The 25,305-nt window shown below is 45.5% G+C and overlaps 1 protein-coding gene and 1 long non-coding RNA gene across 14 annotated transcripts in view; one reads left to right on the top strand and one right to left on the bottom strand.

The window, feature by feature from the left end:
• Window positions 1–25,305, bottom strand: part of Ten-m (teneurin transmembrane protein Ten-m) — a 534,210-nt gene that overhangs the window by 271,858 nt on the left and 237,047 nt on the right. For 10 of the 13 annotated variants that reach the window (XM_076433904.1, XM_076433902.1, XM_076433908.1 and 7 more), the window contains one exon: window positions 21,505–21,819. The exons of 2 other annotated variants lie outside the window; for them this stretch is intronic. In XM_076433904.1, coding sequence (XP_076290019.1) covers window positions 21,505–21,819 — 315 coding nt within the window. Of the gene's footprint in view, window positions 1–21,504; window positions 21,820–25,305 lie in introns of those variants that run through there. One more of the 13 variants, XM_076433917.1, reaches the window with a different exon arrangement.
• Window positions 1–25,305, top strand: part of LOC143213769 (uncharacterized) — a 322,076-nt gene that overhangs the window by 81,189 nt on the left and 215,582 nt on the right. The gene's annotated exons all lie outside the window — the stretch shown is intronic.

The raw sequence follows: 25,305 nt of genomic DNA, 5'->3' as shown, positions 1-25,305 counted from the left end.
TCCCGTGTAAAGAACTGCGCGCGGCGGCGGGAGAAAAGGACATTGTCATTCGGCTGAGTCGATCAATGCCGCGAATATTACGGTTGCGGCACACGCACGACGACGGATGCACGGGGATTAATTAACGAAGACTTTTCCTCGACGGGGCCGAGCAGAGAGATACATAGATCCCGGCAGAGAGGCCGCAACGCCGGAACCGGATGCGTCTGTCGTCAGTTATGTTTTTCTCCCCCTTGGATATCATGGCTTGCGTATCTGACTTTGACCGTGACTCAGCTGGCCACTGCTATTTAAACTGCGCGAAAGGGGAGCGGATAATATCGCGTGTCAGATCAGCCGGTGCATTTCGAAACGTTGAAATCCAGATTCATTAACGCGTGGCCGGCTCTCGCACACCCCTCATGCTCTCACTCTTTCCCTCTTTAATATGTCGTTGCACGAAACTAATATCGTTATGTAGGTTGTTGTTTGCGGGATATTGTTCAGATTCGAATAATTACAACATTAATTTTGATTAAAGGGTCCCGGGCTAATTAAAGCGTCTGTTGCCGTGCCAGCCGCACTGTTTTGACGTCCTGCTTCCGAGGATCAAAATTGCGGGAGAGCAGCAACATAGCACTTCCTAATTCTTGTTGATCATCTCCTGTTGGAATGTACGCTTTCGATTTTTGCATTATATACGCTTTTTCTAAAGCGGAAAATAAACTGTATCTTTTATTATTAAAATATAGACGCGTTATTTTCAATATCTTCAATTTTATCTTTTGCTTCGAGTGCGAAGGGCTCGGTTTAAAATGTTGACGACGAGTACGACGGTATAGTTTGATGTTGCATGGGCTGGTAGGGCCCTCGTAAGGGTTGGACGTATGCAAACGACAGATAAAAGTGATGGTTTCCGAAGCATTGAATTAGTAAGTGAACGGTGGAGCATCCCGAGCGCCACAATCTTGAGGTTGCGAGTATAATGCAGGTTGGAGGGGAGCGAACAGGTTCGTAATGGCTCCCCGTAGAATATCCTTGCTTCAGGAAGATGCCTATCAATCGCGTCGTTTACGCGCGTCCGTATTCTATGCGCGATACTCCCCGAGGAAAGCGATACTCGCTGCTGTAACGCAATATCTCGCGGAATTGACATGGTAATATTTCCGCAAGAAGCGTTAACGACGCTACCGAGATTCCATCCGCCTCCCTACACGGCTGTAAATACATTTCTTTTGTTCGGGAACGATGTCTTAGCGTCCCCAAGGAAATCGAGACTGTACTCGAACCGCTCTCTGTCCCGGGTTCTACAACTTTTCGACCCGTGGACTCCCGAAAACAGGGATCGCGTTCGGAAACGCGGACAAAATAAAATGTCCAGATGTCCCGAACATTTCAGGAAATCGAAATTTTTCGTTCGCCGCGGTCACAAGAAATATTACAACTACAATTTCAACGAAACGATTCGAAAAACCAAAATATAACCTAGTCCCTGATTTACCCACTCGAAATCATTGTAAACTGTATAAAGAACTGTATTAGCCGTATAAAGCGCGGGACAATTTCAAGAGAAACACGTTCAAGCAATTACTTTCAGCTTTCACATTTTCCAAGGTGGCTTGGTGAAAATTTCAAAAGCTCGACCGATTAAAATTTCGAAGCGAGTTTCATTTAAAAATGAATAGTTTGCTTGTATTGTAAGAGGCAAGAAAATTAAGTTCTATTCGAGAGTTCCCGTGAATTTCGCTCGACGATAATAAATCTCAATGAAAGCATGTTCTCGCGCGAAAGAAAAATAAAATGGAAAGAGCCCGGTGGAAAGCGCAAAAGCGACTCTGGTAGAGCGTGTTTCTGATTTCTATCATTTTCGTGACCCATGGCGCATATTTTTCAGCTAAATGTATATACACGAAGAAGAAAAATAGGAAGTCGTGGAAGGGGACAGGTGCGTCGAAGGAAATTACAAGTCCAATGTACATAGTCACGGCTCGACTCGGCGCGCGGGGAGCTCCGCTGTGTACGTGTTCGCGATTTCGAATTCTTTATTCGACGCAATTACCTTTTTACGTGCGGATATCCGATGTTCACCGTTCGCTTTGCATTCAAATCCACGTATACCATATTGGAGGCATTCACGCGCGAACAAACCGCTTATTCCTTATTCCAGGAGCGAATATAAACTATTCGGAAACGATAGGGCGGGAATATCGAAACTACTTATTGGATCTTTCGACGCGAGTCCTCCTCGAATCAAATTCGCGGTGCCCCCTCTAATAACCTCGCAATCTCAAATCCATTCCTGCGATTCTACATTGTAAGTCCCTACGTAGACAGTACACAGTGCAAGTTGTAGCGTTGTCCACACTCTGGTACTGTTTACAGAGTTACTCTTTAAAATGGGTAGAAGGAATTAAAAAATGTGTGGTTTCCTTAGAAGTAGAGTAAAAATATTATCAGGGTATAAATATGCAGGATGTTATGATCGCTATATAAACAGGGAATGTGCACAGATTCGGTATCAGCGTAACCCCTAATGGTTGGATGATTAAATATTAAATACTCTGCTATCGGACACCCCGGGTACACAAGTACTATCTCCGACCCTATTCCAGCAGCACAGTTACCCTCGGTTTCTATTTCCGTGAACGAAATGTTATCTTCGGTTACGCTGACGTTGGCAAGTGATCCTCGTCTGTCTAAGGTGTCTTCATCAGCTTAAATACGCAACGAGGGAAAATGGCGCGTCTATCAAGTTACCGGCGATAAAATAGAAACACCTGTAATAAGGGTTCAGACGGAGAAAGAATACTCGTGCTGAAGAGAGAAAGAGAGGATGAGGCTGAAAGATGAAAAAGAGAGAGAGAGAGAGAGAGAGAGAGAGAGAGAGAAAACGGGGAGAGAAACGCGACAAGGCTCCTGGTAATTGTCACTGTTGCTCCGCCATTTTCATCAGAAGCCGAGGGCAAAGCTTCCTGAAAGCTCTACAAATTGCGTAGCCCCGTGCGTTCAATTCGCCGTAGCAGCCTCCAAGGGGTGGGGGGGCGACTATAAATTTTCATTATTTTATAGTCAACGCCTCGTTTATATCCACAACAAGTGAGAGAGCGGACACGCCGCGCCGCGCGACGAACAAGGAGCAAGACACGATTCCGAAACAAAGAAGAAAACGGGAGACGAGCAAAGGAGACGGGGAACCACCGTGGAAAGGGATGAGTACCGAGGCGGGGAAAATTGGGGAGACATGCCAAGTAGAATGTTAGGGCTGCCAGGGGGAGGGGAAAGCCTCAAAGCGAGTTATGTAGCCTCTAGTTTCCACCGTCCTTCACTTTTGTCACTTTCACTCGCCTTCGATCCACCACCTTCCTCATCATCCTCCTCCTCCTTCTCACGCTCGTCTTGAGAGATGCCTTTTAAATCGCCACTGTACCTTGCCGCTCTTAATTTTCCGCCAGTCACCATAACCTCTCCGAAAGAGCCGCCTCTTTCATGGGGAACTAGCTTCTGATCAGTCGTTCATATTTTTATTCGCAGAAATGATAGAGGAACTGCTGAGATATGTGGTCAATTCAAATTGTTTTATTGTCAGTGGATGATATACATATACTTTTTGGGGTGCGTGCCTCGGAGGAGCCTTCCGGATGATTATGGCACGCCCGTTTTATCGGTTCGCTTTTTTTTTGCGGGCGTTTTAAGGTCGATTTCTGTATTTTATGGACAGACGTATAATTCTTTTATGTCGAATTTTAACGGAACTGTAGATAAATTCGGCAAACATCGTAAAATATATTTTGTTCATAAAGGGATGATAGGTTTGTTTATAAATGAACCTGTATCGATGCTCTTCTTCCGAAGCTGCCGAGATTACTTTCAAAGCTTACTAGGATCTTAACCACTATGTTTTGCGTTGTATAACTGACAGGATTAAATCTCTGCTTCAGCATCGAACGAATATGTGTGCGGAGTCAAGGGTGCAAAGTTGGTAGTGGAGATCGCGACGTCCGATTCATTCACGGCCGTTTTCAGCGGTCGTGCGGGGTTTCTGGTGACGTTGTCTTGGTCCGGAACGGGGCTGCATTAATAACGGAACGGCTCGGCGCTGCAAAAATGGCGAGTGTAAAGCTTGGAAATATCGAGAGACCGGCCACCTAAATGGACGAACACGTAAAGGCCGCTGTTAATGCCGGCCTGCCGGCGATCGTAAAAACGAGATCGGTGGATCGTTATGGGTATAGCCGGCCGGCTGTACAATTTTTACGTCACTTCTTTATGCTCGCAAAAACTACGACGTCGGTTAGTTACCGAACAAGCAGCAGAAGAGGCAAGGCGAGGCGAGGCAAGGCGAGGCACCCCGGGATCGTTCCGGTGCACGCGTTTCCATAAACTCTGTTCGTTCGTACGGTCGCTCGGGTTAATACTTGATTATAGGGGAGGTATGGGGGAGGCCACGGTTACGTAGAGCTTCCCGGTGCTTCACTCGGCCCTTTGCTTCCGTTCCGAACAATCAAACTACCGCGTCTCAGATATTCGAGGCAGCTACGAAAAGCTAGATCGAGCTAACGGAGGCCCACTCTCTCTCTCTCGCTCTCTCAACGGGTGTTCTCTCTGCATCCTCCTGAATTCTTCCGTGGCCTCTCCGCTTCAGCCAATAATGAGATAACAGGTGGTTCAACTATCGGCGAACTATTCTCGTTACGTGTGATAATCTGTTTTCAAAGGTTCCGGGGATAGTGTGATTAATACGCAGCGGCGAACAATAGTAACTACCCCGCCCTCCTAGAGAATATGCTCCTCCAAGCAGTTGCCGGCTCGACGGCTCTCGGTTTTGCTTTGCCCGTTCTTTCCGGACTAACAATTCTCCGCTGACTTTATCCTTTGATACGAAATCAGGTTCAGATCGATCCGCCTAGTAGTTTACTTCTATGAATTTTTCAAAAATTAATCTATCAACCATAACCGACGGTCCGAACTTTGAACTTTACTTTTTGATATATCTACGGACTTCGTTGTTTGAACCGAGGGAAAAATTAGAACGATCCAACGCAACGGGTAGTTTCTGTTCCAGAAATGTTTGAAGTTTATGAAGAAGGGCGTACTCGCGAAGTATTACCGATCGTAATCGAACAAGTCTATTAGCTATTCGCTGGCAGAGGCGGCACCGTGATAAAGTATCGAAGCAGAGGATGTCTCGCATGGTTAAGTAACCAGCACCTCCTTCGCAACATTCTTTCCTTCCTCCCTCTGTTCTTCTTCCTGGCTGGATACGCTCAGCTGCCGGTGTCGCGGGCAACTTCTCCACCCGAGGGAGTTCCCTTCCGCCTGATTTCGATTTTCGATGAAACTTTACCGTTCCACGGATCTCCCTTTGCCCTTTCTGTCCCTTGATCAATCGGCCGGCCGAGGCCACCGCCGAGACCCGGGGAATTTTCTTTGCTTGTTTACGAATTACCAGCCTTATTTCCATTCGTGTGTCCTCCTACCCTTCGGAAACTTCGTTTCGCCGTGCATGAGGGCGGTCTTCAACTTCTCCGGTACGATGTAACCTCTATTATCCGAACCTAAACTCCTGTCCTATCGGACAATCCTGTTTCCGTCCGGGAACAAACGATAGTTTATCCGGACGAATTTAGCCGTGTGATTCCGTTCCGCGTGGACCCTGTTTCAAAGAGGATCGCTCTAGCAAAACTTCTAGTCCGCGAGTGTGTTAGTTATTTAAACTGCGGATCTCTTTATGGGAAATAAAAATGATCTGCCGCGATGCACGTCGGAGCTAGAAGGCTGACAAAACACCTACGTCTTTTTAAAAGGCGATTCGGGTGGATCGGGGCGCCACGTTTTCCCCGCAATGCGGAAGCGGACCGATCTCGGATCAAATTTCTCGAATTGATGAGTTCGATCGTGGATTCAAGGTTCGTTGGGCGTATCGATGTCGTCGTTCGTGTCTGTTCGGTTTCCGGGGAACGTTGCCGAACAGGGGGAAGAAATACGGGGCCGTATTTCCGAGCAGCAACAAAGAGACCGATTGTTTCCCGCGCGGCCGTTTAATTTTATCCGCACCTCGAGCTTCGGCGCGGTTATGTGGGTCAATCCTTGTCGAAGTAATCGCGAAAAGAGCGGAGGCTCGCGGATATTACATCGACCGCGAGAGAGTGAGAAAAAGAGAGGAGGCAGAGAGCGAGAGCGAGAGAGAGGAGAGGCACTTGAAAAGGCTTCCAACATCCACAGTGGCAAATTATACGAATGACGTTATCGCGAAGACGTAATTTGGTTCCATGCTAATAGGCTCCTCCTCCTTCCTCCGTATCCTCTTTTCTTTCCCGTCGCTCTGCCGTCTCTATCCGGCCCCTGGCTTCTCCCTGAATAATGCATAGGTTGAACTTGAGCGTGATAACGTAGCAAAAGCCTCAGAATGGAGCTCCTCTCGATTATTGACGAAGAAAGGAAGAACATCATTTCCCATTTAGTACGATATTAAAAGGGATTCGGGTCGTTCTATTTTCCGTGTTCGAGCGTCGCGAATAGCCCGCGGAGGGACCGCCAGAAAACTGATCCCGAAAATTCACCGGTAACCTACCTACATGGCCTACACCTGTATCGATCATCGATTCCGAGATTGAACGCCGCGGCAGAGAAGCTCTCTCTCTCTCTCTCTCTCTCTCTCTCCCTGTGGAATTCACTCCGTAACATTCCTCCACATTTGATATTTTTCCCGATGCAATTAGGCTTGCAGAATACCTCGCCGGAGACGCAGCAGGCTGCTTAGTCATCCACAAATCTCGGAAACAACGACCCACTTTTTAGTGGACACCGTCAACTGAACGAACTTGGTATCATAAATCGAGTGACTGGTCGTTTGAAATTCTACGAACAACTCCAACTAGCTCTTGGCTCTTGGAGCACTATGGAGGGCCCTCGGGGCAAGTGACGTCAACGTTGTATTATTGGACTGCAAGATCTTTGTGCAAATTCGCATCGTCGTGCCATGTTTCATAGAAATCAGGAGAGAGAGGACAAGATCCTTCATCCGCCAGGTCTCCGTTGTCTGCTGTTCGTTTTTGCTCGTGCAGTTTGCAGTCCCCGTCATGGAATTTGAACAATCATTATATAGGTTTCGAAAAAGTTTTAAAATCCTCGAGATAGCTTCCGGTGGACGTTGAAGGTGTGGGTAAAGAGGACGAGGTTCGGAGTGTGGTTTGTACGGGGGTGGCAGGCCAGAGACGGTGAACATCCGTTCGGAAAAATCGACGTGAAGGCGGAGAGAAAATCAGCGAGGGATATACACATGTCGGAATGTAATTTGTTGTCTGCGGAAGACAATCGAAGAATTGGTCCTGACGGAAGGACATCGGTTCCAACCGGGGATCTAGAGAGATACTCATGGAACCAGTCGGCTAAGAGTACGGAGGATCTTCCCCGGCGTAGCTGGGGAAACAATTTCAATCGTTCCAAATGTAGCTTTGATGTTTTCCAAGGATACCTACGCATTCCTCTGGCCCGTGGACTCGCAATTCGTTTGAGGAACAGCGGAACTTCCCCTCCCCCCTTTCGCCCCTCTCCCTGTTCCGCCGTCATTCTTTCCGGCCAGAGGAGCATATGTACTGGTATTACCTTCCGAATTTCTTCGTCCTTTGTTTGCTCCTTAAAATCACAGGAAAACAGCGAGACACGAGCTTTAATTTTATTGTGTCCGAGCTCAAACAGATACGCCCCTGCTTTTCGTGGCGCGCGACTGCTCTTCGTCTTCCTCTTCTGTCAATTGATTCCGCTGGACGTCTGACTTTAAAGCAGTTCGAGCGACCTTCACGTGTGCGCCGCTCTATTATTAAAATTGTAGGCGATCCGTAAGCGGTCTACATTTTTCAGCGACCCGCCGAGATCACTTTGCGTTACTTAAATAATCGGAAGAAATCTTGGGATTCGTTGCAATTTAAACGCTTCGTTTAAATTCTAGATTAATGGATGATTTTACTGGTGAATCAAGTTGTGGGTGTCCATGAACATTTCACAATATTTTTGGGTCTCGTTGCATGGAGCGAAATAATTGAAGGAGGCGAGCTCTGCTTCGTAATAATCGTGGGCAAGTATTTTTCGTCGGTGCATCGGGCGTCCAGCTATAATATTATTCCACTCGGCAGCTGCAAAGGGCATTTTTTTATGGCGGCACATGTAAAATGCAAACTGCAGCTCTTATCGTTGCGCTACTTAGCGCTAGTCATTGTTGGAAGTCCTCTTCCGAGACCTTCCCTCTGAGCACACTTTGTTGCCGTTTTTCTTTCTCGTTCTTCGTACCTTCGAGACATTCCCAGAACGTCTGCTGTGCGCCTCCTAACACGGTGGAATGAAAAATAACCATTTCTTTTTAATACGTTTAGCAAACGGTGCACAACCGTTCGCAAAAATGCTCGTACACAACAGCGAAGTTGTTTCATTCAATTCTACATACACTACAGTGCGAAAGAAAAAAGCACCCAGTATAATTATAGGATATAATGACAAACAATATCTTATTACTGTTAATCGTAATAAATTGTCCGTTTATTGTTCGTGTAGTCGAGTTGATTTGTCTCGTCCGAAGGATCCTATATTATTTGATTCTTTACGCATTTCTACTAAATATGGCCGGGTTCTACTTTCTTTTCCACAGTCGTGTATCTGCCTTTTAATGAAAATAAAATCCTTAACCCCTTTCTCTACCGAATTTTATTTCTGTAGATTTTTATTGACTGAGGACTTTGTTGGAATTAGCCGGAGAAATTAGAAAGTCAACAAAATTACGGTTTCGCACCGGGAGGGAAAACGATAGTGATTTTTACTTCTGCGGACTCGAAAGTTTTATGATCTGCTTAAAGAATTGCGGGAATAAGGAAGAGAAATTGTGAAGGATTATTTTATTCCGGTTGGTTTGCCGGTGAAGTTAGCAGGCGGATTTAAAATTGGGATTTATCAGGCGCCGCTGGTATTGTTGACTAGAATAGAGTCTCGTAGAAAAAGGATAAAGCTTCGGAGCCAATTTAGTGTAGGAACAAATCCGCATCGGTGTATTCTGCTGCGGTGCTGGATAAAATCTACCTTCTGGACGACTTTCGCCCATTCCGAGCTATTCTTCCGTAATTTCCTGGCTTGCTCGCGTTCGGTTTCGAGTTCTCACGGGTTCTCCCTCTCCCCCCTCTCTCTCTCTCACGCGCGCGCGAGCAACGCTTTTCCGATTGGTACCGAGAATCGCGAACGTGCAAGGAATATCGGCGATAATGCTATTACATTTTGAATTTAGTGGCCGCGGCTCCTCGACCTCTCTCTCTTGCAGCTCTCTCGCTTTGGCTTTACGCGCTTTGCATGAACGTTTAAGAACTTTGCAGACGCATAAAGAGTGTCGTTGAAGTATTGAAACGCCAAGGTGCGCGGTGCCTCGCGCGGAACCCGGCTTCGCTTGCTTTCACACCGCAACCTTCCGCAGCAACGGCAGCCTCGATAAAATGCACTGCTCGAAATAATTAACGGGTCGGAAAATTAAACGAGTGGTCGTCCCCGATGAAACTATTAACAAGGGAACTTCGCTAACCCGAAAATTCCAATTTTTTCCCCCCCGCCGAACTTCGCCCCAGAAAACTCCGCGAAAATGTTTTTCGAACGGAACTCGAACGCCGGAACGCTTTTTTATTCCGCCGAGAAAGTTTTTTAACAATTCGACGGTTCCGCAAAGGTCACCCAACTTTTCGCAATTTTATTTTCGCCTTGTCAAGACGCGAGGAATCGGAATTTTGCAACGCTCCCGCCCTGAACGCATGAAAAATTGTAGTAACAACAATTTTCCGCCGGTGAAAGTCGAAATAAATTTTACGGAATCCAATGTGCAATTTAACGTTCTAGAAAATTAAAGGGAAAGCTACTTTATAAATATAATCGTAAAACATGCATTAGGACATTCAAAATTGTATTTATTGTAAAGATGTACATAAAATATTCATTTAAAAGTAATTACCAATTCGTTAACTTCGTAATGTGTGAAAACTGTGCGAATATTCATTGAAGCCATTTACTAAATAAATAAATAATTAATTCGAAATATTCCCAACGGGTGAAATTGATTTGCAGAAGGGTGAAATTGATTTTAAATTGATTTAAATAATGTGTAATTTCTTTTTAAATTTTTACTTGGACCACTTCCATAATTATGATCACAAATGAGGCTTGGCGCGTACTCATGGGGTTCACTGAATCAGCCCATGAACCGAACCGTCCCAGTTAGACGTTACGACGAAATTATACGCCTCTAAAATGAAACGAGGCAAGGAGTGGAGGCATCGGGTCCATATATTCTGTCTTACAAGAGCCCCGGGGTACCCCATTTGGTTACTTTAATTTGAGGGCTCCGATGACGATATTTCATTGCTCAGGCCCGGGAACAACAAATTCGGCCGTGGGTTATTAGTAACCGATGGTCGCCTGCCTCTCCAAGTGCATCCCCCTTCGCTGCGATTTCCTCTTTGATCGTGTTCGACGCCCACACGCAGTTCTCCACCCTCGAAGATCGATATCAATCGTGTACTTCGATCCCCCCCCCCCGGAACACACAAAAAAATCACCAAGGAAAAAGAACGAACCCTTCTCCAATAAAATTTCAATTTTATTCCACAAACTGTGCTCACAACGAAACCAAGCCTGCCTTACGAAATAATTTTCATTTTTGTTTTAATCCCTGTACGTATTTCTCTTGTGGATAACATACAGCATACTTTGAAAGTCAATTTTTATTATAATCCTTGCGAAAAATGTTTGTTAAATTTTGTATCTGCTATTCCATAAAAGTTGCATCGCGGATAAAATATTTCCAATGATAATAATAATGCTATCGTACCAAGAAGAATGACTGTAAAATTTCGAGAGTAACAACAATAATTTGCCGATCTCGATTTCGATGCAAAATTGTATAAGTGTAAGTGGTCTGTGTGGAACGGTTTGCGGAGACGCCGCGCCGCGCCGCTTGCCGGCAGGCCGAAGGATTTTTCGTCGCGGGCAACTATAATAAATTAGAGTGCATGGGTGGCCTGAACGTAGCCTAGCATAGTTCCACACACCTCCACACGGGGCCCTTGTTCATTCGAGCTCTACACTCTATTCAGGATACCGGACGCTGACCGATAGAAAAACAATTTTATTGCAACCAGGAAGAATTCCGTTCGACGAACCGTCTCGTGGAATCGAGTCTCACCCACGACCCAGGTTATTCGGTGTCTCTAAAAAATTAATAAACACCGTGTCGCCTAGGAGACGGCCGTTCGAACAATATCGCCGCCTTGGAATGCTTCCATCGGGTCTCGATGTTTCCTTTGACTTTATGGACTGCAGCTCGAGAGCTCTGCGAAACTGATACAATACGCGCAACCACGCTCTGTAAATCTAGCTTTGCGGAATCTGTGGAAAATCTGTATGCACAATCAACTTTCAGAACTAATTTAACCAACTTTCGTTACGGATTAAATGTTAAGGGAATGATTAAACTGTGAGAGAAACTGTGTCGAAGTCAGACATGCAAACATTACAGCGAAAGTAACTACGACAGAATTCGAAATTCATTTGAACACTAAACCTACCACTGCCGGTCAAATGACCGGTTTTATATTTTTCATTTCATCATTATTGAAATTATGAAGTTACATACACGGAAATTGATTGGATAAATTTTTTCATCCAACCAAATATTGTAATAAAAATTGCACAAGATCTAAATCAATAGAGCCTTGTCATTTGTATAAGCTAATACATTTTAATCGCTTTTAGAGCTCGGTAGGTTTAGTGTTAACTAAAAAGAACCGAAGGTAAACTTTGTCGAAACGACACTTCCTCGCGGATTTTCATGAAATTGAAATATGTTATAAATCTCGACAACTTTCTCTTGTATAAATACAAATAAATTGCAATCACTATATGATAAATTGTGGTACATAGGGTAAAACACGAGAGGAGTCTGGTTCTTTTGGGTGCCGATAGTTGTAGCAGGGTGTAAGACATTGGATGAGGGGCAAGAAAGCAGCAGGAGATCCGTAGATCTCGTGGTGGACTAATCAAACGTTGGCGTACCACCCCATTAGCAGCTGTACCTTGGGGGGTGCACGCAACTCGGGCTTCGCCCCCACACGAGGAGCCAGAGCCCGGGCTCCCGGCAATTATAAATCGTCCATTAATTAGTGTTGCTCCCGACAACGTGCTCCGACGTTTTATTAGAACCACCGATCGAGGACGTGAGTTATTTGTTGAGTTCAGTTTCCAGTTGTTTTTATCCAGCCTGGGATTTCTAACTAGATTGTTAACTACCCCTCGAGCTGACTAACATGACAAAAATTATGCGACACTGTCAGCAAAATCAGTTTTTACGTAACGTGTTAACATTTACATCTTGTTCTCGGTTATAATGTGTTTAATGTGTGTGCAAAATAAAATAAACTGTGTGAAATTAACTCGAGCGATGGACGAGGGTTAAAATAAAATTTCCATTTTATTCGCCTTCGGACTGCAAGGAATTGATTGTATGTTGGAAATGCTACGAGGTAAATTGCCACGGTCAATCGAAGAGAGCTGTCGATGACGATGCAGAATAGACGGATTTGCGATTATGCCGAAAATTCTCTAGCCAGAGCCCTTGAGACGACACGGCCAAGATTATTCTGTCTTCGAGTAAGCGCGTAGTCGACGAAGGGTTACTCGTATTTAATTAAACTGTTACTTCGCATTGATTGCCAAACTTGGTCCTGGAGCCGCCGTGGAGAAGATTATCGAAGTTCTGCGAGCTCCCACTTCGGCCATATCGGGAGGCTGCTAAGCAATTTTGCGAACTTGCCGGCGTGCGCTAGTGACGACAGCCTCTGCTTTTTATACTTTATCGTACGCCACTGGAACAACTGTGCCCATTTTTCTCGTCGTTCACAAAAACACTGAACAATACATACGAATATTCTGTACTCTCTACACATTTCTAAAATGGTTATTTGCCATTTGCACTCGGAGTTATTTTAACTCGAACATTAAACGTTTCTTCCAACCTAGAATATTTCCAATCTCTATGACTCTTTAAATTTGATGGATATGAAATTGATATAATACCTCGTACAATACTGAAATGTTCAGTACAGCAATTTTTATAAAAGACCTTACCGTGAAACATATTAACAATAATAAAAATAATAAAAATAAAAATCGACAGCTTTCCGGAATTCAAATATTTTTTCAAGCCATTCTATTTGTTATTGCAATATCGCGCGCTTGATGAAAATTTTTAATTGTTCCGGTGGAGAGGGCGGGGGGCGGGGGTGGATCATCGAATGCGCAGATACTGTCACCGTGTGCATAACGAGTTGCGTGTAGTTCGAGGATAATCTAAGTTTGCGTCATGATCTTGACAGGAATATAACAAGCAGTTGGTAAGCGGTTCAAAGGTGCTCTTAACTCGTGTGTCTACGAGAAAGTAGGCTAATCTATATATCCAGTTAATCCGATTACCTTGATACGGTATGGTTTATTGAAAGTGGAACGTGGATAATTTATCGAACGGCTGTCAAACAAAATCGGAGCTGAACTTATGTAAAACAGCGGTGTATTTCTGCCACGGATGCCGCGGTAATTCTGTTCACGGTAAATCCATTATTTATGCTTTTCCTAATATCGCTACGAGCAGTCCTCATCCAATTTTCAATGTCCCGTTTCGGCCATCGTTTATTCGAGCTAATTTAAGCTATGCGGGTCTCGCACTTTCCACTCAAACCGACTATAAATATTTATAACCGAGTAACTACCATTTTAATACTTATGAGAAGCGGTAGACTTTGACTGGGTGATAAGTTCTCACTTGTTCGACACTTCCCGTGGATAGTTAGTTACTTTCGACTGGACTTGAAATACCAGAATGTATAATTGTTGGTCTATCGGGGTGTTTCACTTCTGATTGATAGAAATTATGTGGCCGAGAGGGATTACTGTTGATCTGCAAGCGTTATTTAATTTTTCATGTCCTGTTTTGTAGGTGCATTTACGGCAGGCATTAACTACCGAGCAATTTAAACTTTCTAGGGCTAGCAGTTTCAGCTTTCAAGCAAAGTATAAATATTTATTGCTCAATAACCCTAAGAAACCATTTACGAAGCGCTAAAACTGTTCTGACGTTTTCAGCAGGAGCCACTGAGTCGAGGGAGAATATTAAAAAATATAAAATGTAGAATCCTTCTTCGAATGGCTCGAGTTCCAACTGGCACGAATTTCGAGGTGGTCATGCGAGCGTTAACAAAGTAATCGTGGGGTCTGGCGAAAAGTTTCGAAGGAATCCATCGTTATCGCGTCATTGGTGACTCGAAAGGGTTGAAGGAGCATCGCGCAGACCGGGTCCCGGCCGTAGCTCACCGCAGGAAGATTAAATTGCGTGCAGCAGCCGAAGTTTAGGCTTGGCTGGGAATTCTGACAAGAAGGTGGTGAGTTGCGTGTAGGCGTTCGAGAAGCCGGCCGTAGCACGATCGTCTCGGGAGAAGAACTTCCGTGGCGTCCCTCGATGAAACCCGAAGACGAACGGCCTGGAGAGGAACGGAGAGAAGAGCGAAGAGCGAATAGAGGTGAGAGAGAGGTGTATCCTGTCGATCGTGCAGGGGCGGCGCGAGACCGAGCAACCGAGTGAGAGGGAGTTTCATTTAAGTTAGAAATTGCTTCTTCCGCAGCGATGATGGGCCGCAAATTGGGCGCGAAACAGAACGCGAACGAGAAGAACCGAAGAGTGTGCGCACCCTGGACGAAGGGGAGAGGGGCCCCGTTAAACAACCCCCTCGTCTCGTAACGAGATACTGTATAATTTATTGATTTTTCTTCAGCATTCGATTCCGGAATGACGGAAGCGAGAAACGTATTTATTATTCTGGTATATTAAATTAAGGACTTCTAACCTCGTGTAAGATGAACTGGAAATTCATGGGTGAATTCAAAGATTGCTATTGCAGAAAAGGGGTGAGTTTCATCCTCCGGTGTCGAACGTTTTGCTTCTAGGGAAAGGGACAGGTCCAGCCGAGCAAAGGAGTCTGCGATAAGGGTGTCGAACGGCTGTTAACAAAGCATTAGGGGCCAAAGTTGAAACATAGCGTCGATTGTAACAAAGATTCCAACGAAGGGTGGGCCCTCGTTAATTTTGAATGGGCGAAGACGAAATTCGATAGCCCTGGTTGTTCGCCCTTTTAACGCAGCAGACAACAAAGCTCTTTTTTCTCGGCGTCTGAAACATAAATCAGCAACTCCTTAGGTGTAACGAACTGCACCCATCGACAAAGGATCCACGGATATCGTTAACAGCTTGTATCGAATAGATACGGGAACAGAAGAGACACAATGGGGCAGATCCCTTTACCTACTCCGCTCAAAAGTGTCCTTAACACGCTAGGCACCCTTCGTAATTATTCCTATCACAACGAAATCTCGGTTTACGACCTACGCAATCTTAATCCACTTAGCACGTTCCCACAAATCTAGATTTTCCAAATCACAGTTAGATTCTCCGTTGACAGATCCACAATTTTGTCATTTATAATTTTCTCACAGCTCAAATAATTTGAAAGATGTTGCCAGTTGTGTGTTAGGTCGTTCGGAAAGTAATTTAGTTTTTCGTGTAAATTAGTTGGATGAAATGAAAATGTTAAACAATTGGCTTTCATTTTCCCTCGAGAAAACGAAATAACTTTCCGAACGACCTAATAAATCGAAACCAGTGTGAAAATAATTGTGTGCAGTAAACGCGGTAGAGGGGGAATGAAAATGGGGTGTCTGAGGATGGTATTTCGTTGAGAAAGAGCCCCGTGAATTTGGTTCCCGTGATGCCAGGGGTTAATCATCGGCGCCTCGAACACTTTCATCATCTTGCGCGCGGAGCGGATTCGGATTTTCCGGGGTGTATGGTCGGCAGGCGTGACGAATTCCTCGATCTTGCTGCGTGGAACTGTGGCCCACGCTAATGAGACGGAAGTAATCCCCCTCCCCTTTCGGATATTCATTCGTCCTGGTTGAAAGCTCTCCTGGGTCGGTCATGGTTCCGGCGCAGGAATGGATTTCCCCGCGAAATTCCGGTCGTGCGCTCTAATCCACGTCGTTTCCGACCTTCGACGCTCCAACACCAAGGAACGCCGGGGCTTTATCAAGAAACGCACACCTTCCCCGGTTCAGCTGCCTCTTTACGAATTATCGTCTCGTAGATAATTAATCTCCCCCTTTCCGCTGTATTGCTTTCTTCTCTTTGAACGGGATGTTTCTTCTTCTGCACGGCTTCCTGTCTCCTCCGCCCTCGAAATAACTGCCGCGCTGAAAAATTAACTATCCCGCGGCAACTTTCGAAGATATCGAGCTTGTTCGCCCGCTAGCCAATTACAGCTGTTCATTTGATGCATCGAGCACATTTTTACAGAACGCTTGCTGGCTAGTTCCCGGCGTGTACGGGAACATTGTTTTAAGAAACTGCAAATAAACAAATAATCCAATGAAATAGTGGCTGCGAAAAATGTCAAGCACGAGCGCAATCTGAATATTCGCGTGGATTATTATAGAATCGTCCCGACTGATTTTGCAATTCATGCGCGAGGGGTGGGGGTGGGGGGCGAGTCGTAGAATCCTCGGTCGCCGAGGAGAGGAGTCAGAAATTTATGTTCGAATTCTCGGGAGAAAAATTTGTATTTGGCCAGCCCGGAGACACCTACCATTCATTTTCCAGGCGTTTTCTTTGTCTGGGAAAAGAACAGACAAACTGGTACCGTTCTATCCCCATCTACACATTCCGCATTTCAGCCACCCTCTTCAGCTGCCTCGAATTCCAGGAGTACACTGCACCGCGAAGTTCTCTTTTCTCGAGCCGCCATTATACGTTACATACCAGTCGCTCACATATCGTAGACTATTAGCGAATAGTTTCTGTCAAAACTTGGGCCACGACCGACCCAAGAGAAAACGATCCTATTGGTATTCGCGGGAACACCGTGTCGGAAACTTGACCATTAAAAACATTTCACTGGGAACCCCTTCGATAATTCCCGGGAAAACTATCGGTCCCCCGAACTTTCCACACGAATTCTGGGCTGCTGATTCACCACAAAAAAGCCACTTGTCCTTCCACAAAATTGTGCATTCGTTGGAAATAGTGACGACTCGAAGTCGCCGATACAAATTGCTGTGCCATTATTGAAAATATTGTTTACATTATTATGATAAATATGTTGGTATCTAATCAATTACTAAACATTTCTGTATTATATGATATCAATATCGTGTCCACAAAATCAAACAAATTATACAAATAAAAATTGAGATAGCGTAAAATAATTGATGAATTGGATTCTTTCGTTGGCATCTTCAGCGGACTGGTTGCTGCGCGTGAAGGGGTTAAAATTGGTGGAATGGAGATAATATTTTTAATCTGATCGTTTGCTATGGAGGGCTTCGCGTGGAGGATCATTCTGTTTCCGGTGTGAAAATGATCGAGCCTGTCGATTGCGAGGGTCTTAATGAAGATGCGAATTGCAGAGCACAATGCGTTCGGTAATGGGGGATCCTTGGCAAAGTAGGTTCGACGGGTCGATGTTTTATTTTAACGAACGAAATTGAGTCGAGCCCTCGAGAGCTGAGCTCGCGACCCGGTCCTCGAACACAATGATCGATACACGCTTCGGGAACGCTAATTCGCGCGATGACAGGGATTATTCGAGCGTGTTCCCGCGTCGGCAACCGGCTAAGCGAATACTTCAAGTTCTGTAACTGGACTTTGTAATTGCACAATCCGTGATACACGGGGCCGCGCCGCGTATTAGTTGAATGGTGAGCGCGCGGATAGTACATCTAGTAATTTCACACCCGCTGGTGAAGGTACGTGTAGAAATTAGATACCCATTGATGATAGCGCATGTAGTAATTATACGCACGCCAATGATATTGGGTGTGGTAATTACATACCTTACAATAACGGGACAAGCCGTAATCTACATGGTCTTTGCTGGGCTCGAGTAGTTGCCATGGATAACGCTACCTCCATCACCATCCCCCTCCCCTCTGCCGGTAATTTCTATTTATTATACACCCCGGTAAGCAGATATTACAACCATTTTTCCGAACGCCGCCATTTAGCCCACCGACAACCGCTGGAAACACCGGGCACCGTTTCGAATTCGATTCTGACTTCCTATGGCTACCATTCGCTAATTCTATTCTCGCTAAACACTATAATTAATATTGTTTGTCTGTACCACTGCCTGCACAAACGTACACGCTTCGTAAAAATATAATTTGCTTTTTAAAAATTGATTAAAAACTCCACGAGTATTAAGTAATCCGTTGTTTGTTTGACCTAGAATATTTCCATTCTCTATGATTTTTTAAATTTCATTAAAAACCAGATTTTTGAAAAACTTGTCGTCACCTGTGGTCCAATTAAGAAACATAGTCTCAACTTCTCGGACAGGTGCAATAAACTTGTGCGCCTCGATTAAGAGATAAAACCGGACCCGGGAGATTTTACTGCCGGATAAACGCCAGATCTGCTATAAATTCTGCGGATCCGTGTTTACGGATCGTTTACACATTCCGGCAAACAAATGTCCGTCTCCGAGCATCTCCGGCATCGATGAGTACCGTCTGATGGCGGATGAAGATATGCGAGATCTGTCGTTCGCGAAGCCGCTAACAACGCAATTTCCAGGGTGCGGGCCGCGTTAAAAGCCGGTGCCTGGGTTGTTGTGTTCGGTCCGTTTTAAGAAATTATCCGACCGTGGACTGAATCACAGCGTGGACTCGGCCGGGAGACCGCGTGCCACTCGCAACCGGCTCCGGTGAAATCTATTAAGGCGGCGCATCTTGCTCCTGTTTATGTCTGGCCGCGCGGTAGCATCAGAGGAGGGCAGGATATTAGCGTGGATGCACGCTAATGGCTCGTATTGCGAGCAAAGCGTTTAACTGTGATCGTTTATTTCCGAGATAGTATCTCCGGGCCCTGTTCCACGCCCGCCCCGAACGAAAGGAGACATAACGTCACGGTGATATATCCCCGTGGAATCTTTTCCGCGAGATGAGCATCTAAATGGAAATGTTCCACCGTGTCGCGGAGAATGGATCGCGCGACGAGCCCGCTAAAATGACGTCGATGTTGCCGGTGACAAACCCCCGTTCGCTTGTCTTACCATCACCCCCCATAGACCGGAAAAAATCTGGTCCCGATATCCCCCATCCATTCACCGTAATGGGAAACAGCCTGCTCTCGAACTTAAATGTCCATTTCCACAAAAACTCGGAAGGTCGACTTCAAAAATTGCCTCTCGAAAAAATAATTCCAAGAGAAATGTTTCTGAAAACATACTCCGGCCACTTACAAATTCATAGAATCCATTAACTCACGAAACCAGCACATGTGTCCACGGAGAATAGCATGCGGCACAACCGCACCCTCACCCCCACCGGAAAAAATGCGGTCTCGATATATCCTTCCTGTCTATTGACCATAATGCGAAACAGGCAAGCTCATAGGCATTCGAACCGTTCTCTCGATACTCCATTAAGATTTCAGCTGAATCAGAATGACTCTGAGGCCCCAGGAAAATAAAGACTCCATTCGCGGATTTCGAGGTTCGCGAGCGTGACGAAACGATGACACACCATCGCATCGTCCCCCTCTATCGAACATATGATTCTCCTGTTTCGTGCTTTAGCAATATAACGTTCGCTCTTCCCCCCCCTCTCTCTCTCTCTCTCTCTCTGCCTGTCCCCACGACACGCATCCTGTTTCGGTCATTGTGCGACAGAACAGGGTCCTTTCCCGCCAGAGCCACACGCATAAATCGACAATTACGCCCGCTGGATTAGCATCACACTGGAAACCAACGAGTCATTTCGCGAGGGGCGCCATTCCGGGCGCAGCGGACCGACGCGGATTAATAATAACGTCTTCGATCATTTTCCGAGGCCGACGAGTCCGACCAATGACTCCTTCGGTTGATGGATGATCACCGTCGCGACCTTTTGTCTTGATTACCCTGTAAACATCGGGGTGGAACTGTCCCAGGAAATTAATTGCCTATCTTTCAAGTTTCGCGGAGATTAGATTATGCGTGGCTTCGATTCAGCATTAGTGATGCCATATTTTTAATTCATCTAATGAAAATAAAATTCAGAGAAATTATTATAAGATGGACATTCAAGGAGCTCGCGAAACGTTGCTCTCGCGAAATGACGGGCGTAACGCAGGAAACGAAGGAACATCGCCGGCGGAAAGGGGTGATTAAACATCTCGTGGGCACGTTATCGGAAAGATAACGCGGCGGAGCATTGTCCGGGCAATCGATCTTCGTTAAAAGTAGCTCGGTTTCTTCCCGGCGCGGCTGTTCCGTTTTATCTTTCTTGTGGTTTCTCGCCGCGGGCGAGGTTGTCGCGTAAGTTTACCGTTAAATGGCTCGATTGACTCGTCCTGTGTCGGGCCAAGGTGATAAATACGTATCAGAGGCAGCAAGTGTCCAGCCAAGCTCGTACACGGTGAGGACTCATACTCGTCTCAGTTGGTGCGAGGACGAGACGGTTTCCAGGTGGTGCCTTGACTAGAAGTTGGCACAGGTTGGGGTGGACAGGTCCGAGGTACGTTGGTGTATACCTTCGCAGGCGATACGTCATCCGTGACAAGCCGGTGTGCCGATAACCTCCATCTCCGACAAACCCCCGTGTGTGGCCTCACACCTCATCGCGGCGAGGGCCATCCATCATGTTTGAGTAATGTAGGGACACGATTCCATGATATTGCGAATGACTGATTCCACTGTGCGAAACGTTCCTCCACGCTTTGATACGATTATTACCAAAGAAGTTGTGCCTTCGTTAACCGGGACCGTATATCGATCCTGTCTTCCGCTTTGATTCGTCACTCTTCACCTGGGATACGCCCTTCCACGCTGCACCCGGTGCATCGTGCATCGGCTCACACAACCCTCGACATTTCTTTCCGATCCGAATATGCACCTATCGTAAAGTAACGCAGTTCGTCTTTAATCTAAGCCTCGAACGTTGAAAAATTCCTGCGAGTATAAACTCAAAAATTTTCTCGAAGAATCCCCTTAAACATTTTACCAGTATTAGGCGATTTCACGGGTTCAATTTTGCTCCTCGCCAGGCAATGAAATAAAATTGATTTTAAAATTGATTTTAACCCTTTGCACTCGGAGCTGTTTTAACTTGAAAATTAAACATTACATCCGACCTAAAATAATTCCATTGTACATGATTCTTCCCATTTTGTGGATGTGAAATTGTTATAATACCTCGTACAATATTTAAACGTGTAGTAATTGATTAGGTACCAATATATTTGATAATGTAAACAATGGTACAGCAATATTTAGTGGTGGCTCTGAGTCACCCCTCGACTGCTAAGGGTTAAAACAAAAGTTACCGCAGCGAAATATTTCCAGCTCCCCGCAATCAGCTCCGGCGAGTCCTGTCGCGGCGCGCGTGACGAATTAGCGTGATAAATAATAATGCGGTTGAACTTACCGTTATGAACGAGCAGAGCAGAGTCACGAGCAACAGTGATTAGGTCACTGTCGGTGAGAGTTTCGTCGGACGCGTTACCCGAAGTCGGTGTGTCACTCAATCCAGCGCCAGTGTTGGGCATATGATAGAGGGGATGCTGTTGTTGCTGTTGGTAGCCGCGTTGTTTGTGCTGGCTGGAGTTGTAGTGGTTGAGGTGCGATTGCGAGGTCTGGTGATTATTTTGAGGGTAGCCGGGGGTTCGGCCGCGCAGACTTGGCGAATTTTCTTCACCCTCGCTGCCGCTTAGACTGTAGGCCGGGTAAAGCCGTCCCTTCCCTGAAAAGAACGTTAAAGAGGTGCTTTAGCCAGAGAACTTCAAAAACTCGACGGTCTTCGCGTTTCCTTAACGGCTCGCATTTCACGAGCAAACCCCCACTACAACGATAGATTCAAACTTGGACACTTGGAAAATATTCTAGCACTTTTGTAATGGCTTCTTCTTCTTCTTCTTTCCTTAATGGAAATTAGAATATTGAAAAATTCACAGTTAATTGATAAATCGAGGGAACAATTCTGAAAATGATTGACGACGCGGCATCAGGATATTTAGTGTTACAGCTTGTGTAGTCGGTGTAATCGGTGGTTGGCAAGATACTGGGTAGACGCCGCGAGATTTCTCGCTGGTTTTTGCCTCGAGAAACAACATACGACTTCCACGAGAGAGAAGACTAATCGATCCCACGGGTGACCGCGAGTTGTTGTCGTCGTCCGGAAGACATATCCCAAAGCACAGCAGATGCTGTTAGGCGACGAGCGAGCAGGAAAACTGCTTTTGGGCCACGGCGAAGATCAGAGTGAATATAGGGAGGGCAAAAAAGTGAACGAGAGAGAGAGAGAGAGAGAGAGATCCGGCGACGACGGTTATGGTATGACGGAGCGTTCGGAGTAAATCGCGCGAAAACTATGATCGATGTCTAACGTCTTTGACTTTTGACTCCGTCCGCTCCCTAAGAGCACCAACGAACCATGTTATCGAGATACCGATGGCCTGGCCTCGTGTTTTTCCTGCGACCGATACCAATTTCTGTCTGGACAAAAGCGCCCTTGCAACTGCAAGCTGAAAAACCTTGTTCCCCTTTAATTTTCGGAAGCTCTCGATAAAATGAAAATCACCTGACACGTTTATAAACACTTCAGAATTTCTCAAATAGTTATAGACGTACTTAACCCCTTGCCCTACGATTTATTTTACGGTCTCAGTGATTAGAACTTTCTTCGTAGTTCGTAATTTCTCAAAAAAGGAGAAAATTGCCTATATGTTCTTCAATAATTATACATTAACCTAACCAAAATAGAATTTCATCTCGGTTTAAAGGAGATTAATAACAATCATACTTATTAGACTGTGTTGAATATCTTCATCTGACACGATATTGTAGGGCAAGGGGTTAAAAGTACTTAAAAGAAGACATTGTTATTGTCTGTTTCCGAAGACGTTACCTTGTACCACAAATTGGTGAAAGCCATAAATGCATCGAGCTCTAGTTTCTACGAGTCGCGCACCGTTTCTACGAGTCGAAAAGAATATTTTGGTAAATGCGACCGCGTCCCCTTGAACGGGAAGTCTCGTGTTTCTTCAATGTTTGTCCAAGTGTGCGTGCTGTTCGGATTGTTTTGTCACCTTTTCGTGCCACCCGGTGGCCGTTAATGCGGCCCGCTTCTCCGTGTCTTTGGTAAATGGACACTGACGGCGTAGTGTTGTCTCCTAATACCTTGATGGCCTGTTGCCACCTAGTAGATGTCTCTTGTTACTTGGCTACTTGGTTACTTGGCTAAAGGGCTATCCTGTTGAGCCACGACATCGCTGCGGAAAGTCCATTATTTTATACCGACGTTTTTCGACATTCTGTGTACTTACATGCTGTCTTACCCCGCTGAAATTATTATTTATGTCCAATAAATAGGTCTATAATAAAGTTTGAATAGAATTGTGAAGTAGCATGATTTCAAATTTTCCAGCTAACCTAAATCGGCCTATCATAGAGCACAATCTTCCTGTTAAGCTTAAGCCCTTCAATGTTCACGAATTCCCTCTGGAAATTATTGTAATCAATTTTTAGATGTTTTATCTGCATGTCGTTCGGTGAAAATAAAAATTGATAAGGGTTCGCGAGGAATATATTATAAAATAAATTGTCCACAGGGGAGATTTCTGCTAATTACGTTTACCGCCTCGTTACACGAAAGAACTAAGAAAGAGCGCAAGGTTTCTCTTTCGATTTAGCCGGCGCGGCGCGGCGCGGAGTGGTGAACTCGCGGGGCGTTATCGAGCGATGCGGAAAAATCTTGTGAACGACAATTACCGGTGGCGAAGGAGAGCGGTGGAAGCTGAAAGGGACGTAAATTATTAATGAAGTTATGGCAGCGAATGAAATTAGGCGTGTCCATCAGTGATGAGTTGCTCGACATTTAATTATGGTCTGCGTGTAATGTATTGAGTTTGCCGACTATCACCGGCGTTTCTCTCGGTGAGTTTTCAAATAATTTCTTTTTTCTCCCCTCTAGAAACGACCGTGTCCATTTACGAATCTGTAGATGTGTTCGTAGAACGCAATCGCAGAGCGAGGATCGCTGAAAGCGAAGGCGATTGTTGAATGACAGTGGTCCGCTTCTGTAACCGTGCATACCATTAACGGAACGATATATCGATTCGAGTACTCGGTTAACTTGTCGCTAATCGAATTATCGCATCGTTCTCCCCCACTCTCCCTCCCTTTCCCTCTTGTCTTATATGCTCTCCTCTATTTTTCCTTTCTTTTTCTTCTGTTCGTTCGTTCCCCTCGATATTCCATACCTCGGCAACGCTCTCATTATCGTGCAGCTTGACTCTTCCCTCTCTCTCTCTCTCTCACCCTCTCGATTCTTTTATTATTTACTCGATGTTCAAGCAGACTTTTTAACCCGTGGTCTCACCTTGAACGAATTTACGATCTCTGATCGTCTAACGAGTTCACCGAGCATCTAATCGAATCGAGCGCAGTTAGCGACGTGTTCATTGGAAGAGTTTATGGCCGGCGGACCTGGCGAACTTGCGCAACGCTTTTTAGAACCCCTTCCTCCCCATCACGATCGTCGACCAAAGTTACCAAACCACAAAAATATTCGCACTGATCAACCTCAAAAATATAATATGCTGCCTTCAACGTTTAGGGTTGCACCTATCTGGCGGGACGAAAAATTCGGAATATCGTTGCATGGGAACCCGCCGGGGGTGCAATAAAATCGAAATGGGCGCATTAATCGGCGTACGCATCAGGACAGCATCGGCGGGAGCAGAATTCACGAATAAAAATGATTCCGCATTGGAAAATATTTTTATTGTAAAAGCAGGCGCAGCGATATTCCAGTTCATTTGCATTTGATTGCCGGGCGTGGATCGAGGCAGCTCCGCGACACGGCGCGGCGGCTTTCAACGGCGGAATTGAACGACAACAGTCGAAATGTATCGCCACAGGAGACGTAAGAATGAATTAATTTCCCTCGAATCCTGCGGAATGAGAGGTTACAAAGGGGGTGCATAGCGAAAAGTGGAAGAGGGAGAGAGAGAGAGAGAGAGGGAGAGGGTGTGGAAAAGGCGGAACATAGACCAGGCGTGAAACGATCTCTTCCGCGCGGATACGCGCCGACCGAACACTTTGTATTTTCCGGGTATGCGGCGAGCGAGATTCTCTTCGAATTTCACGTATCCATAATACATTATCGAGTTGCCATGGGGGAATATTGTGGCCACCGTAGAGACTCCGGCGATCATATATCCACCGT

Source organism: Lasioglossum baleicum, chromosome 11 (assembly GCF_051020765.1).
Source record: "Lasioglossum baleicum chromosome 11, iyLasBale1, whole genome shotgun sequence".
NCBI lineage: Eukaryota > Metazoa > Arthropoda > Insecta > Hymenoptera > Halictidae > Lasioglossum > Lasioglossum baleicum.
The sequence above is the reverse complement of the archived record's forward strand: the minus strand, read 5'-3'. Positions and strand labels throughout refer to the sequence as shown.